This window comes from Sinocyclocheilus rhinocerous, unplaced genomic scaffold (genome assembly GCF_001515625.1).
Source record: "Sinocyclocheilus rhinocerous isolate Xijiao unplaced genomic scaffold, SAMN03320098_v1.1 scaffold62, whole genome shotgun sequence".
Taxonomy (NCBI): Eukaryota; Metazoa; Chordata; class Actinopteri; order Cypriniformes; family Cyprinidae; genus Sinocyclocheilus; species Sinocyclocheilus rhinocerous.
Window position 1 is genome coordinate 1,537,608 of NW_015656585.1, and position 14,490 is coordinate 1,552,097.

Genomic DNA, 14,490 nt, shown 5'->3' on the forward strand with positions numbered 1-14,490 from the left:
GGGAAAAATGCATACTTTTCAACATACTTCTCAACTAAAGTACCAGTAAGTTGCGGTAAGTCACTTAATGAGTGAGTCATTCATTCAACTGACCGAGTGTTTTCTCATGCTGGTATCTTAAGGACTTTCTTGGACAGCTGACTCCTAAAGTTTTTGATATTCTTCATATTCTGTGTGGTGGTCAGATAGAAATTAATCTTTTCCAATAAGTTTAAATAGATTTTTACCTTTTATGGGCATTTAACCTTTATAAACCCATTTTTCTATAAGTGTGCATTATCTTTTGAGTCAAATTCTTACATTTAGTGAATTAATTAGTGTTAATTAGTAATTAGTGAGTTAATCAGTGAATTAGAATAATAAGACATTTGGGCTGTTACCAAGCAAATTAAATCAGTATCAACAAAATTCATATTTGCAATCCAGACATAAGCTGCACCTGAAGTCGCATTTAGATGTATTTACACACAGTTTAATGCAAGACATGAATGCATTTAACCTGCAATTACAAATGCATAAATAATGTTGTGATTTATTAAACATAAATCGTTAAATACTGATATTTGAAATTATTTAAATAATAAAAAGATACTTTAAATGTGAAATTAAAACCGCCAGTAGGTGGCAGCAAGTCACTGTTAATAAGTGAGTCACTGCGACTGAACCGAATCATTTAAACGAGTGATTCATTCGGGAACGAAACACCGTCATGTTGCTCAGAGACGCAAAACAGCGCTGTGGCTTTGTTTGGAATTATTTTTGTTGGCGAAATAGAGCAAAAAGAGGAAATATAGTGTCTAAAACGTAAGTCTCTTAATACTTCTGAGTTTATGTGTTCTGAAGTCTCGAGACAAACAGAGTGAGCCTCAGCGCGACCTTGTATTCTGTAACGTTATTCTGCTAATTTACTGCATTTCTCTCTGATGACGCAGTAATTTACCACGGGGAAGAAAAAATCTTTGGTCTGTCCAATGATTGCAAACAGTCATTAGGTCCGTCAGACTGAAGATATTTAGCGGTAATGAGACCAAAAATATTTAAGACCCATCGAATCCGAATTTAAGACATTTTAAGACTTTTTAAGGCCTTATATTAGGAAAACGTTATTTAAGACATTTTAAGGACCCGCGGACACCCTGCACACATGAAAGCAGGGAAAATATTGATCAAATTTCATACTGACTGATTCAACCATTTCCAGTTTCTTGAATATCAAACTGATATTTGAAAAAAAAAGATGCTTGGAAACAAATATCACATGGACGGTCTCATCTCCTTCAAATGGAAAATTCACCCGAAGATGAAAATTCATTTACTCACTTTTATGTCATTCTAAAACCATAAGACTTTACTTTTAATATTCAAAACACAAATTAAAAAAATAAATAAAACCTTAATTTGTATTTTAACGGTTAACCAAAGTCTAATGACTGAAAAGACATGAGGGTGAGTAAATGCTGACAGAATTTTCATTTTTGGGTGAACTATCAAGGCATGTCAGTAGATAAAATGGGCATGAAACTATCAAAAAACTCCAATAAATGAAAAGAGGGGCATAGAGCATGCACAATTAAATCTGGCATTCAACACACATGTAAAAGTGACATTTGTTATTTTACAACTTAAATGAAAGGTTTTCCAGAAAAAAAAACCATCACGAAGCACATCAAAAACACCCCCCAAAAAAAGAAAAGAAAAAAAAACATTATTTGGTTACGAGTTGAGTACTCTGTTCTATTCCATTTTATTAATAATCAAGCGCTGGACAGATCAGACAATAGGTGGACTGACTAACAGAAGGTCTAAGAAAGTGTGCCGCACTCCTTGATCACTCAAGCAGCATAAGGTCAATGCAAAGATGAGTAAGTGATCCATGAAATCCCAAATGACTCAGCTGACATACAACAGCAAAGGAACTGGTTCAGAGGCTACCAAAACCAGCATATTCCAAGACAATGCACTCCTCTTTCCCTACTACCGCTTTGTGTGCACTGAAGAAATCAACTCTCTGATCCAGACACTAATGGCTTTCACAGATGACATCAAGATGAAGTTAATAAACGTGCATGGTTCATTATCAAGAACGGCAAGATCAGGATTTTGAATGGAAGCTTATATATAGCCCGATCTCAACTCAAGAAGCTGATGTAATGTGAGTGGGTAGATAAATTCCATACACACCATCAGAAGTGCTCTCTGGCTCATTCAGCAGGAAAGCCATGTGGTAGTTCCCCACATTCTGCGGGTACAAGTGCTCCAGCTCACACAGTGGAGGGTAGTGGGTCACAAACAACGTCATACACTTCACCTGCAGAAACACAGAGAAGAAAAATAATCCAACTTCACACATTTGCACATAATTCAAAGGTCAAGCTGTTTCTGAAGGTATTTTTTAACAATGTTGGTAATCAAACAGTTGACAGCAGCCATTGACATCAGCAGTATATTTTCCATACTATGGAAGTCAATGGGTACCGTCAACCTTCCTCAAAGAAAGTCAATGGCTTTCGTCAACCAACCATATATCTTTTTGTGTGTTCAACAGAACATTTAGTCTGTGTTATTTTGAGGGACATTTGATAGTTGACAGGAATATCAAGAAAAAAATAAAGCAAACTAAATCAGAACAGCTTGAATAACTGCCAAGTTTGGTGAACACAGCTTGAAAGCTACAGTCAGAAAGAATTTGAACTAACTACTTCAGACAATTCATTACAAATCAGCACCAATTATAATCAAAACTCAATATTACAAATTTATTCAAGGACCAACAATATAGATTTGATTACTCAGCAGCTTGCTTCCATATGACTGCGTGACAGAGCGAGACATCCTTCAGCCAGATGCACAAACCACGCAAACAGCAACCACCCCCAAATAAGTTTATTAAAACTTATTTATTAGAAGTTGGTTTTGGAGACTTTCAAGGCAAGGCTACTTGCCCATTACCATCAAATACAACAAGCATACTCTGTGAATGAACAGGATGAACATTATTGAAGCTAAATGTATATATTTTATTGGTCAGCAAGTTTTTAATTACTGCATAAAGAAAAAAAAAATAGACTTAAAGCATAAAAAGTAGGGTGAATCCATGGTGCATTGCTTCTACACAAAGTCTCGTTTGTGCCAATATTCATGCTTGGTGTGAAAAGGCGATTAAATGAATAATTACATTACAATTAAAACAGATACTGTTACATGTAGGCACACTTTTCAGCATGGAGTCCAGTCCACTATAATTATGCTGGCCCAAAACGGCTCACTAAAAAGAAAACAAAAAGGTAAAAAGGTAAAACAACCAACTAAAGTGTGCGTCAATTACATGACGTTTAGGGACAAATACAATCTTTAGAGCAAAGCTGTGATTAAAGATCTCTAATTTACTTTAAATGTACACTGTCGTTCAAAAGTTTGGGGTTGGTAATGTTTTTTAAATATCTCTTGTAATATATTTTAAAATATAATGTATTCCTGTGATGCAAATTTCTGTGTGATGAATTTTCAGCAGTCATTACTCCAGTCTTCAGAACGTATACAGTAGTGTAAATATCTCTAACAGAAGTGCTGAGTAAACTTCAGTAAATTCAGTTACTAATTTTACTGTCTAGTAACTTTAAAACATGACTTTGGCCATGTACACACTGCAGCTAAATTTTTTAGTCAATTCACCTTTCTGAAATTCTGTTCAGTTATTTTTTGCGGGAGTGCCAACCACATTCTACAACCAAAAAATGCAGGTAGTGACAACATTTACAGAAATTCTATGAAGTATATACGGAACCAAACTGAACAACTTGTTGTCAATGACGTATTAAAATGCATATCACAGAGTTGTGTCTTTTCTGTATGTGTGATGCAAGAAATCACAGGGTAAATTTAGCCTCATTAGTGTTGCCAGATCTCGCTAGAAAAACAAAAAATGGAAATAAGCCACATACCATACCAAAATCTACTTTATTAACTCCATGAACTGGATCACTTTTGCAGACTATGTGCAGAGTTCAAACAACAAACCCAAAGACACTTAATAATTGCCACTTGTAATAAGTGGACATGGCAACCTCTTCAAGAGTGCGCTCTGCAAAGTAGCCTTCCAAAGAGGTCTGGTCGATAAAACAATAACGATAATTATTGCGATATAATTTTCCTCAATAAAACGATAACAAGAGTTCAATAAATGTTTGATACAATGTTTATGCGCTATAAGCGGAACGAAACAGTGCTACTCATTTAAACCGCACCACACTATTTATCCGCTCGGCTTAAAGTTCAAATGGCATCGCAGCACGAGCTTACTAGAGTAGATGCGTTTATTATTTGAAAAGTCTCGGTCACACGAGCACTAAACAGCGCTTGAATTCAGTGAAGAGTTCAGCGAACACAAATGATTCTGTGATTTAAACTAGTTTAAAGCCAGATGAAACAGTACTAACAAACAGGAGAAACACTGTGCGCAATTATACAGTCATAAAGGCTTTTCAATCTACAAATCGCCATAATTTAACATGGATTTACTGTAGTAACACTAACTGCACCATGGTATTTTAGCAGAAATGTTGGACAATCATAATACATTTTATGATATTATTAATGAAGACATGAATTAAATGTATAAAACGAGTAAGGGAATATAATTACAGTATTTTTTTGTGATTGTGCATTTATACTAAATGTATTTAGTCTACTGTTTTTAAAGGGGTCATATGATGCGATTTCAATTTTTGCTTTCTCTTTGGAGTGTTACAAGCTCTTCAAATACCTAGAAACAATATAGATACATTTTTACCATGGTATTGAGGTGCTGTATGTGTGGTTTTAATTATCTAAATGTATGCTACTATGGAAGAACAATGGTTAATTTTAATAAAACACAGTCAGAATAATTACATTTCACCAAATAAAAATGAGGAAATAAAGATTTTAAAAAAATGTATCGTGATAATTATCGATATCGACTGATCAGAAAAAATATATTGTGATAATTTTTTTGGCCATATTGCCCAGCCCTACTTCCAAACATAAAGAAAATACAATGGTTCTGTTGACGGTGGTTCAGTTAAAATCACCAAAAATAGAAAGTCACTGGTGGCTGCATTATAACTTTGATCAGAAATGGTAAGATGCCAGAATGTTGCTATGATTACCATGGTGTCAATCATCGTGAAACACATGACACACACGTACACACATGAAACGATAATTTAGGGGATTCACTCCCGTATTTAAATGCGGTCCTCAAACTTTACAGTGAGTACAAGGCCAGGAGTGACCTTCCTGAAACATACAATTCTGAGACCTCTTGTTCGAATTTTCAGCTAAATAATTTATCTGTCCATATGAAAGCACAATTGCAGAGTCATGTGACACAATCACAGCAAAACACATTTGATGTTTAATATACAGTCATGTGAAACAGAACCTCAAAATGAAATAAAAGCCAAGGACAAAAACCCAGATCAGGTGAGAGTCCAGTATGAAGCCACTAACAGCCACTGAGAGAAAAGCAGAGTTCTTCAAGTCCAGGTTACTGCACAACTACAGGAAAAGCCTTTGTTTGAGATTTAGTGCAAAGTTCCGAATGACATTACGTCGTCTTTAGCCCACTTCCTCGCTTCTTCAACTCTCAGATATCTCAACTTGGAAATGCTCTCTGTAAATACTTAGGAGTGACTCTGCCTGCCTCTCGCATGTGCTCCAAGTGTTTTGCTATGGCAACCAGCGCTTCTCCACTACCTATTGCCCACAGAAGAAAGTTCTGCGTCAAGGCTGCTCACAATGCATCATTCAAAGGTGTTACACAACAAACGTATTTACATTCTTAAATACAGCGCAGGTGAACAAGTGAGCCTTGTTGCCATGGCGATGTGCAGACACTCTCTGCAAGATGCTGCCAGGACACATGTACGCGCTGTAAAGGCAAACGGGCATGGACAAAAAGCTATTCTAGTGTGAAGGGGGGGATTTCAATATGAAGCGCACACTTGAACAAACACTGAAGCCTTTTAGTTTTGAACCTCTGTGAGTGCTCAGTGTCACAACTCTAGCTGTGCAGCGCGAGTCTGAGCATATAATGCTCATGATATTCTAAGTGGATTCTAGCGAATAATATGACTACATTTGTATATTTTCTGAAGAAAATGTGAGTGGTGCTTGCCCATAACACATTAGCACCTTGTTAGGATGTTGGTATGTAGTTACTAAGATGTTCAGAATAGATTTTAATGCATTGCTACAGAATTCTGGGAGGTTGCTTGTGTTGTGGGGTCAGTAAGAGTTTTAAAGAAATTTGCAATTTTATTTAGATAAAATGCATTAGATTTAACAAAGGTGACATTAAATACATTTATAATGTTACAAAAGATTTCTATTTCCAATAAATGCTGTTCTTTCCATTAAATCAAAAGATCCTAAAACGCATTTCCACAAAAATATTAAGTAACACAACTGTCTTCAACTAATCTAATAATAATCTAATCTAATCTAATCTAATAATAATCTGCATGCTAAAATTATTTCTGAAGGAAATGGTTGCTGAACTCAGCTTTGCGATCACGGAAATGCGTTACATTTTAAAACATTAAAATAACAAGTTGATTTTAATTGTAATAATATTTCACAATATGACTATTTTTACAGTAATAATACAGTGTGAAATAAATTCAGCCAAGCATAAGAGCACAAGGGGCTTCTTCTTAAAAAAAAAAAATTCCAGTTTTTCAAGAAACTTAAAATTAACTAAAATTATATTTAAAAAAATAATAATAAAATAAAAACTTTTTTTGCATGTTAAAAATTGATGGGAAAGTGAAAATTATGCAGGATAAATAAAAAATCTGAACTACTGAATTACGGCAAAAAAAAAAGCATCTTTGTTAAACTCTGCATGAAACATCCGAGTTGATAATGATTGCTTGCCTTAAAAAGGACCACCATGTATTTAAACACAGTCATTTTGTTTTCCATAATACATCAACAGCTTTGAAACAAACAGCTCATGCCAATTCTGTGAACAATGTGCATCAGATGGTCAGTGAATGGCCTATGGATGTGCCGTCTGACGCTGTGTCCCCACCAGGCGAGACGCACGTTTCCAGTGACTAATTTGTCAGTAATTTGTCAAGCAATTTGACTCACCTCACTGAAAGCGAACATGTACCATGATGTGGCACAATCACACCCAATAAGAACATATTTGATGTTTAATATACTGCTATGTAGAGCTTTAATTCAAGTAAAATTACTTGAATTGAAGATCATTTAGGCTTTGTTGCATCATATGAGACTGAGACGTGAGGATACAGGTGACATGAAAAGGTAAGAGAAAAATTAAAACCCATTCAAATGGCTTTGAAACAATCAGTTAATTTATAACTGAAAACGTGGCAAAAAAATAACAAGTTTACTGCTGAACTGTGTAAACTGCATAAATTTTCCATTTGAACTTTTGGAACTTTCCATTTGACCATTCAACAGACTGCTGTAAGGACAAGCACCCTTCAATAAAAATCTCTCTGAGTAAGAGAGAAAAAGAATGGGAGAACAGGAGAATGATGTGAAAACCATCTGAGAAGAAGACGAACAGTAACAAGGCCTTGGCTATGCTGAATCACAGCTGAGTTGTGGCAAACAAGCCCGTCCATGTGCCAATAAATAAATAACTCCAGCCTAAGGCAGTATCAGTACAAGAGACCTGTGGTGGGAGAAAGAAAGCAAAATAGAAAAAGAAAGAGTGATAGATCTTGCACCTGAGCCAATGCCATAGAGACACACAATATCACGCAACACCCAGTGGAGCCCACCCTCTGACAGCCTGAACACCAGCACAGCATCTAAAGTGACGTTTACCTTCAATATGAGCAACTACAGCCAACAACCAACTAATTAGCACTTCTAATTTGCCACACACAGGATATGATTGCCAATTTTACTAGCATCCATCTCATTTAACTTGGCAAGAAAAATTTGGTGTTTGCATTGCTGTGAAGTGACATATATTGACAATCACTTGCTGCTAAATTTATACCTGCGGAGGATGCTGTAAATAAGACAAAACCAATGTAGTATAAACAGTACATCAAAATATTTGATTAATTTAAAGCTAAAGTTTGAAATTTCTGCACCATTAGTGTCACAGAACCCACAATTATGTAGTTGTTTTCTGTGTATAACTGTGCGTGACATTTGTCTTGAATCTTGAAAACTGAACTTGAAAAACTGTTCAGTAGGTTTCCTCGCACTTTCCCCGTCAGCCATTGGTCATACACACATAGTCCCATCCCAAACTCACACCACTGGTTTAGTCACTGCTGGCGTATCGGACTGGTCAGGACAGTCAAACAAACACAACAATGTTCAAAACATTTAAACTTTTGGGAAAATCAACCTACCACTGGTTAAATTTAGAAGATTTTTTTTTTATCGAAAAAACTACACAAAGCAGCTCCAAACATGTGTGTCTCACAGGAGGATAAACAGGGAGACTCGATATACTGTGTCCCAAAGGATGGACTGGTGTGAGCTATTTTTTCTATGTGTCTGAGGGTGATTAGGCTCCCTTGAGTCTAGCAGATTCCTTGATGCTTTGCTTTGGAGCATAAACCATTAAGTCTTGCTACCCAGTTATAGAGAATTTTGACCCTGTTGCAGTTGGAAGAAAAACATTTTTAATTTCTGTCAGAATGGCACCTACTACGACATGCTGCTCGTCAAACTTTCAAAATGCTGCCAGATGTCAGAGAACTGTTATTAAAACTGTGAATGCTTTAATGAAGTTTACACTTTCAATGAAGGCATCATTTTGGCTCTTGTGATTCCAGTCTGTGACTCATGTGAGTTTTTCTTTTAGCAGAGGAATATACCTGATGGTAAACACAGCTGTCCAATCAAAATGTCATTTTAACACGTCTAACATGGTCATTCGCCTGTGAGTCTAAGTAGTCTTTACCTGTCAAATTTGCAAGTTAACAAAGCACACTGGAGATGCAAAATATCCCTTGAATACCACAGAACTGAAAACCTTCCATTTAATGTCCTCTCAAGTCACGACTTTGCATTTTAGTTTGGAGTGAGAAGACAAATCAGAAAATGAAGACAAGAATATGATCCTTAACACAAGAAAAAACAAGATTTTAGAGTTTAACCCAGGATTTTTTTTCCAAAGTTGACTTTCAACACAATTAATAAATATTAAATTCCGATGTAAAGAAAAATACATGTATTTTAGCATTTGATTTGTAAATGCATTTCTCATATCACGTAAACAACTCATCCAGGTATGTTTATTTTTTTTATTAATAATTTTTTTTTTTTTTTTACAATTTTTGACTTTGTAATGTTTAATCAAAATGTCATAACACAAAAGTCCAGCACTTCTCCAATCATTTATTACGTTTTAAACTCGTCCCTCCACAGTTGACTACAAGCATTCACTTATAAATGCAACATCCAAATCTCAAAATCCAAACAACTGATGGATGGAACCAAGCTCCCTTCCTACATTTTATACTGTATATACTCTCAGACCATTTTTAGGTACATCTTACTAGTATCAGGTTGGACACCCTTTTGCTGCACATCCATGATGCAAATTTCCACCACATCCCAAAGGTGATTTATTGGATTGAGATCTGGTGACTTTTGAGGCCATTTGAGTATAGTTAACTCATTGTCCTGTTCAAAAAAACAGTTTGAGATGATTTAGGACAAGGCTCTTTATCCTGCTGGAAGTATCACAAGATGGGTACACTGTGGTCATAAAGGGATGAAAATGTCAGCAAGAATACTCAAGTAGGCTGTGGCGTTAAAAACGATGCAACTAAGGAGCCAAAGCGTGCCAAGAAAATATCCCCCTATCCCCCACACCATTAAACCACCAGCAGCAGTCTGAACTGTTGATAGAAGGCAGGATGGATCCATGCTTTTATATTGTTTCTGCCAAATTCTGACCCTACAATCCAAATGTGGCAGCAGAAATCAAGACTCATCACACCAGGCAACCTTTTCCTGATCATCTATTTTCCAACTTTGTTGAGCCCATGTAAATTGTAGCCTCAGTTTCCTGTTCTTAGCTGATAGGAGTGGCACCTAGTGTGGTCTTCTGCTGCTGTATCTGCTTCAAGGTTCTACATATTGTATGTTCAGAGATGCTCTTCTGGATACTATGGTTGTAATAATAAGTGGTTATTTGAGTTACTGTTGCCTTTCTATCAGTTCGAACCAATCTAGCCGTTCTCCTCTGACCTCTGGCATCAACAAGGCATTTTCGCCCACAGAACTGCCACTCACTTGATGTTTTCTCTTTTTCTCTGTAAACCCTAGGGATAGTTGTGTGTGAATCCCAGCAGATCAGCAGTTTATGAAATACTTAGACCAGCCCGTCTGCTACCAACAACCATGCCTCATTCAAAGTCACTTAAATCACCCTTTTTCCCCCATTCTGAAGCTAATTTTGAGCTTCAGAATATCATCTTGACCATGTCTACATGTCTAAATGCATAGAGTTGCTGTGATATGATTGGCTTATTAGATATTTCCATGAACAAGCAGTTGAACAGGTGTTCCTAATAAAGTGGCTGGTGAGTGTATATATAAGTGAACACTTATTTTACATAATATTTTTCTAAACTGTATTCAAATAAATAAACTAAATGTGCTCTATACATTGGCGAGGGCATCTGCAGATTTTAGAACTGACTCAAGGCAGAGATAACACTGATGATGATATTCTCAAAATGGCCAAATATTGGCGGATTAGTGGGCTTGGCTTGCCACGCAACATTAGGGTTAAGGATTTGGGAGCTGGGTTCAATCCAAAGTAGCAGTGACCTAAGAACTGTAGAATTACTGGAATCACAGTCCTCTATTTAGCCTGTAAACAGGGCACATAACCACAGGCTACAACACAGGGAATCTCCCTCCAATAATTATACTGCAAGTCATTCTGGATGAACTGTGTTAATATATGGCATGTTGTAATCTGGCATGAAAACAGGTCAGAATCACAGCCTTCCTCTTTAGGTATATTTGCCAAGCAAGGCCTCCAAGTCTTTCAGTCTCACTTACGTCTCTGATGAAGGACTCTAGGGCAGCATAGGCGATGGCGATGCCGTCGTGAGTGCTGGTGCCTCGACCAAGCTCATCCAGGATGACCAGGGAACGGGAGGTGGCACGAGCCAAAATATCTGATGCTTCCACAAGCTCCTCCATAAAGGTGCTTCTTCCCCTTGAGATGTTGTCAGACGCTCCCATTCTGTCAGAACCAAAACAAGTTGAGCAAATTAAATTAGCCTGTGAACAAGCATTAGTTTGGTAAAAAATGAAAATGTATCACTCTCACATTGTTCCAAACCTACATGACTTTTCTTCTTCTGTGGAACACAAACAAGAAACTTAAATAAAAGGAAGAATATGGCAGTTAATCCTATCCATACAATTACAATGGATGGGACTGGAGCCTTCAAACTTAAAAAAAAGATGCAAAGCACCATCAAAGTCACCCATATGACTCAAGCACTATATTCCAATTTTTCTGTAGCTATATGGTAGCTTTGTGTGAGGAGTAGATTGAAATGCATTGGGCACAATTTGTGGACAATGCTCATGGTACTTTGACAATTTTTGTTGCATTCACTTTTATTATACTCAAAAGTGTCCAGAATATTCTTTTAAAAAATCTGCCTTTTGTGTTACAAACACAAAACAAAGCCATACAGGTTTACAACGACATGAAAGCGAGTAGATGACAGAATTTTCATTTTAGCTGAATTTTGGTCATTTAACTCTGACCAAGCCATTAGGGTTGTAAGTTACGAATCGCTTTTGTAACGGTAGTGTTGGAAAGTTCTTCAGTGACAGCAGTTAGCCTCATTACAAAGACTTGAGTCACAATTATGAATGATAAGACCAATTCATAACCATGGGAGGCAGATGAAAGGGACCTACAAATACTCTTAAATGCATTACTGGTGTGACTATGCAGTGTTTGAGTACAAAAAAAATGACTGGTTGGCAGCTGATAACATTTCAAGGCTATAAGGTCACTACCATCAACTATGAACACCACACAAATATCACATGGCTTAGGCAAATGCAGCATCTCATTATTTCATAAGTTGCTGAGAGTGCAGGAAAAAGCTGACGCTGTTGAAAAATCACCATGTAGAGGTGAACGAACCTCTAGGGTATGTTTGTACCACAGGACTCTTGCTCTTAAACTGCTGTATTAAACAGTATTAATGTTTGGATTTTTCTTCTTTTCTTTTTCCAATGGTTAGTAGAAAAGCACAATGTAAAGCAACCCTCTACATTGCGAGTAAATCACTCGCATATGCGACAATCTTACTCTGGGCGACTAAATAATGTCTAACATTAGCCATTGGCTAATACATTCTTAGATTTTACACGCCAGTATGTGTGTGAGAGGTAAAGCCTCCCTAATTCAGACCAATTGCAACAGCATTAAGCAAGACATGAGCCAATTAATGTGCTGGCCATTACAGGTCCCCAGAAAGCAGAATTATTCTTTGTTAACAGCTAATATAAAAATCATTCAATTATCCTGGTAAGGGGCTTCATCCTACTTTTAAATTGAATAAGACGCCACAGACAAGCTTTAGCTGGACTAATAGTGCAGCTCTTGGCCACGCTGGAGAGAGAACACAGATGGTATGTGTAGTCTTGCTTTGCTGTGAACCACATTAACAAAATGCCACTTTCATTCTCTTGTTGCTTTTGTCTCTAAATGTTTTCTTGTATTTTAACCTCCAAACATTTTGACTACAGGCATTTCATTTTCATGTTTTTGTCAGCAGATTTCTTCCAGGAAACAGAGCTTGAGCTGCACAACCACATTTCCATTTTAAGTGTAATTAGAATTTTTATCAGCGGCTTCGATGGCTGTTGCAATCATATTGTTTTCTATGTAGGATATCAGACCGAATCAGACAATCTAAGATTTGGTCAAAACATGGTTGAAACATTAGGAGCACAAAATTCCACAAGAGTGACGATCAAAATATCAAATGTGTTTTTACTAGGGCTGACAGTGGATTAAAATATTTAATCGAATTACAGGATGTGTCGATTAATTAATCTAATTAATGACAAATTAAATTTGGCTGTGAAATTACCCACAAAAGATTATTTAAAGCCATTATTGTGTTAAATGAAAAAGTATCAAGTAGACATTACAAATAGTAGCTGTAAAAAGAAATATTATATTTGATTCAACATAAAATTTATTACACGTAAACGTTTAGGCTACAATGGCCTAACATAAAATATGGAAGATAAAAGAAGGTCATTTGAGAAACATCTCAGCATTTTTTGTTCATACAATGAAAGTCCACAACAGCTTAGTTACCAACTGTCTTTTTTTATGAAATTATACTCTAAATAAGAAACTAAAACTGCCAGCAGGTGGTGGTAGATGTCTTTTTACGTCATTCATTCATTCATTCGATTCATTCAGGAATGAAGTAAACGGCTCAGTTTATGAATAGGCTATTGAATCATCGGATTCATTCAAAACACGGATTCATTCAGAAACTAAACACCGATATGTTGCTCAGAGTACAACAGTTCTGCAGTGGCTTCAAAAGGTAATATTTTCTCTGCAAAATTGAGCAAAACAGACAATATTGTGTTTAAAATATAACACAATATTAGCTACTTATTTACTGAACTGTTGTATAAAATCACATTTAAACTAGGCTTGCCGCGATAGACGGTGTTAAGCCGCAACACCGGTTACGTCACTTGCCCACCGCGTCACCGACCCCCACCGTCGTTTTGATTTTTTATAGTAATAAAAATAATTTAGTTCAGTAAAAGAACAGACACTACAATTAAAAACTGAACGCGGCTACTCAATGCAGCGTGCCGAACGACAGTCGCATCACAGATCAGATTTCATTTCTCCAGTGAGGAGAGTGAGTCGAGCTGACTGACAAGAAGAGTGAGGTGAGACCAAGCCGCAACCTCCCCCTCTCTCTCGTGAAGCCAACAAGGAAGTGACTTAAACTGTAATTCATCAACTGGCCGCTAGAGGCTGGCTGCAAAAGGGAGTCAATCCCATAGACTCCCCATGTTAAAATGCCCAACTTTACAGCAGAAAAAAACATGTTTACAGCCTGTTTTATTATATAAATTTATTTATTTGGTTATATATTATACATGTTTACTTATTTTTTTGTTTTGTATACCTATTAAACTTTATGTAAGTTATTTGTTATTTTCGGTGATACCGGTATTACCGGTGTTGTCACACGTCGATTAACCGGTGGGAAAATTTCCTCACCGTCACAACCCTAATTTAAACTCGTTATATTCATGACAAAACAGCACTCATGTAATTGCGCTCGTGTAAGATGACATTGTCACGGTTCGCTACTGTGAGAAGCACGGAGACGAAGGAGCGAGGAGACGAGGAGTGGAATTCAAACATATAGATTTTAATCACATCCAGGGAACAAGGACACACATGATGTA

General features: G+C 36.6%; 1 protein-coding gene across 2 annotated transcripts in view; it reads right to left on the reverse strand.

Moving 5' to 3' along the window:
* Positions 1–14,490, reverse strand: part of msh3 (mutS homolog 3 (E. coli)) — a 72,874-nt gene that overhangs the window by 3,689 nt on the left and 54,695 nt on the right. For both annotated transcript variants that reach the window (XM_016527956.1, XM_016527955.1), the window contains exons 21-22: positions 11,065–11,251; positions 2,182–2,308 (exon numbers count right to left, since the gene is read on the reverse strand). In XM_016527956.1, coding sequence (XP_016383442.1) covers positions 2,182–2,308; positions 11,065–11,251 — 314 coding nt within the window. The remainder of the gene's footprint in view (positions 1–2,181; positions 2,309–11,064; positions 11,252–14,490) is intronic.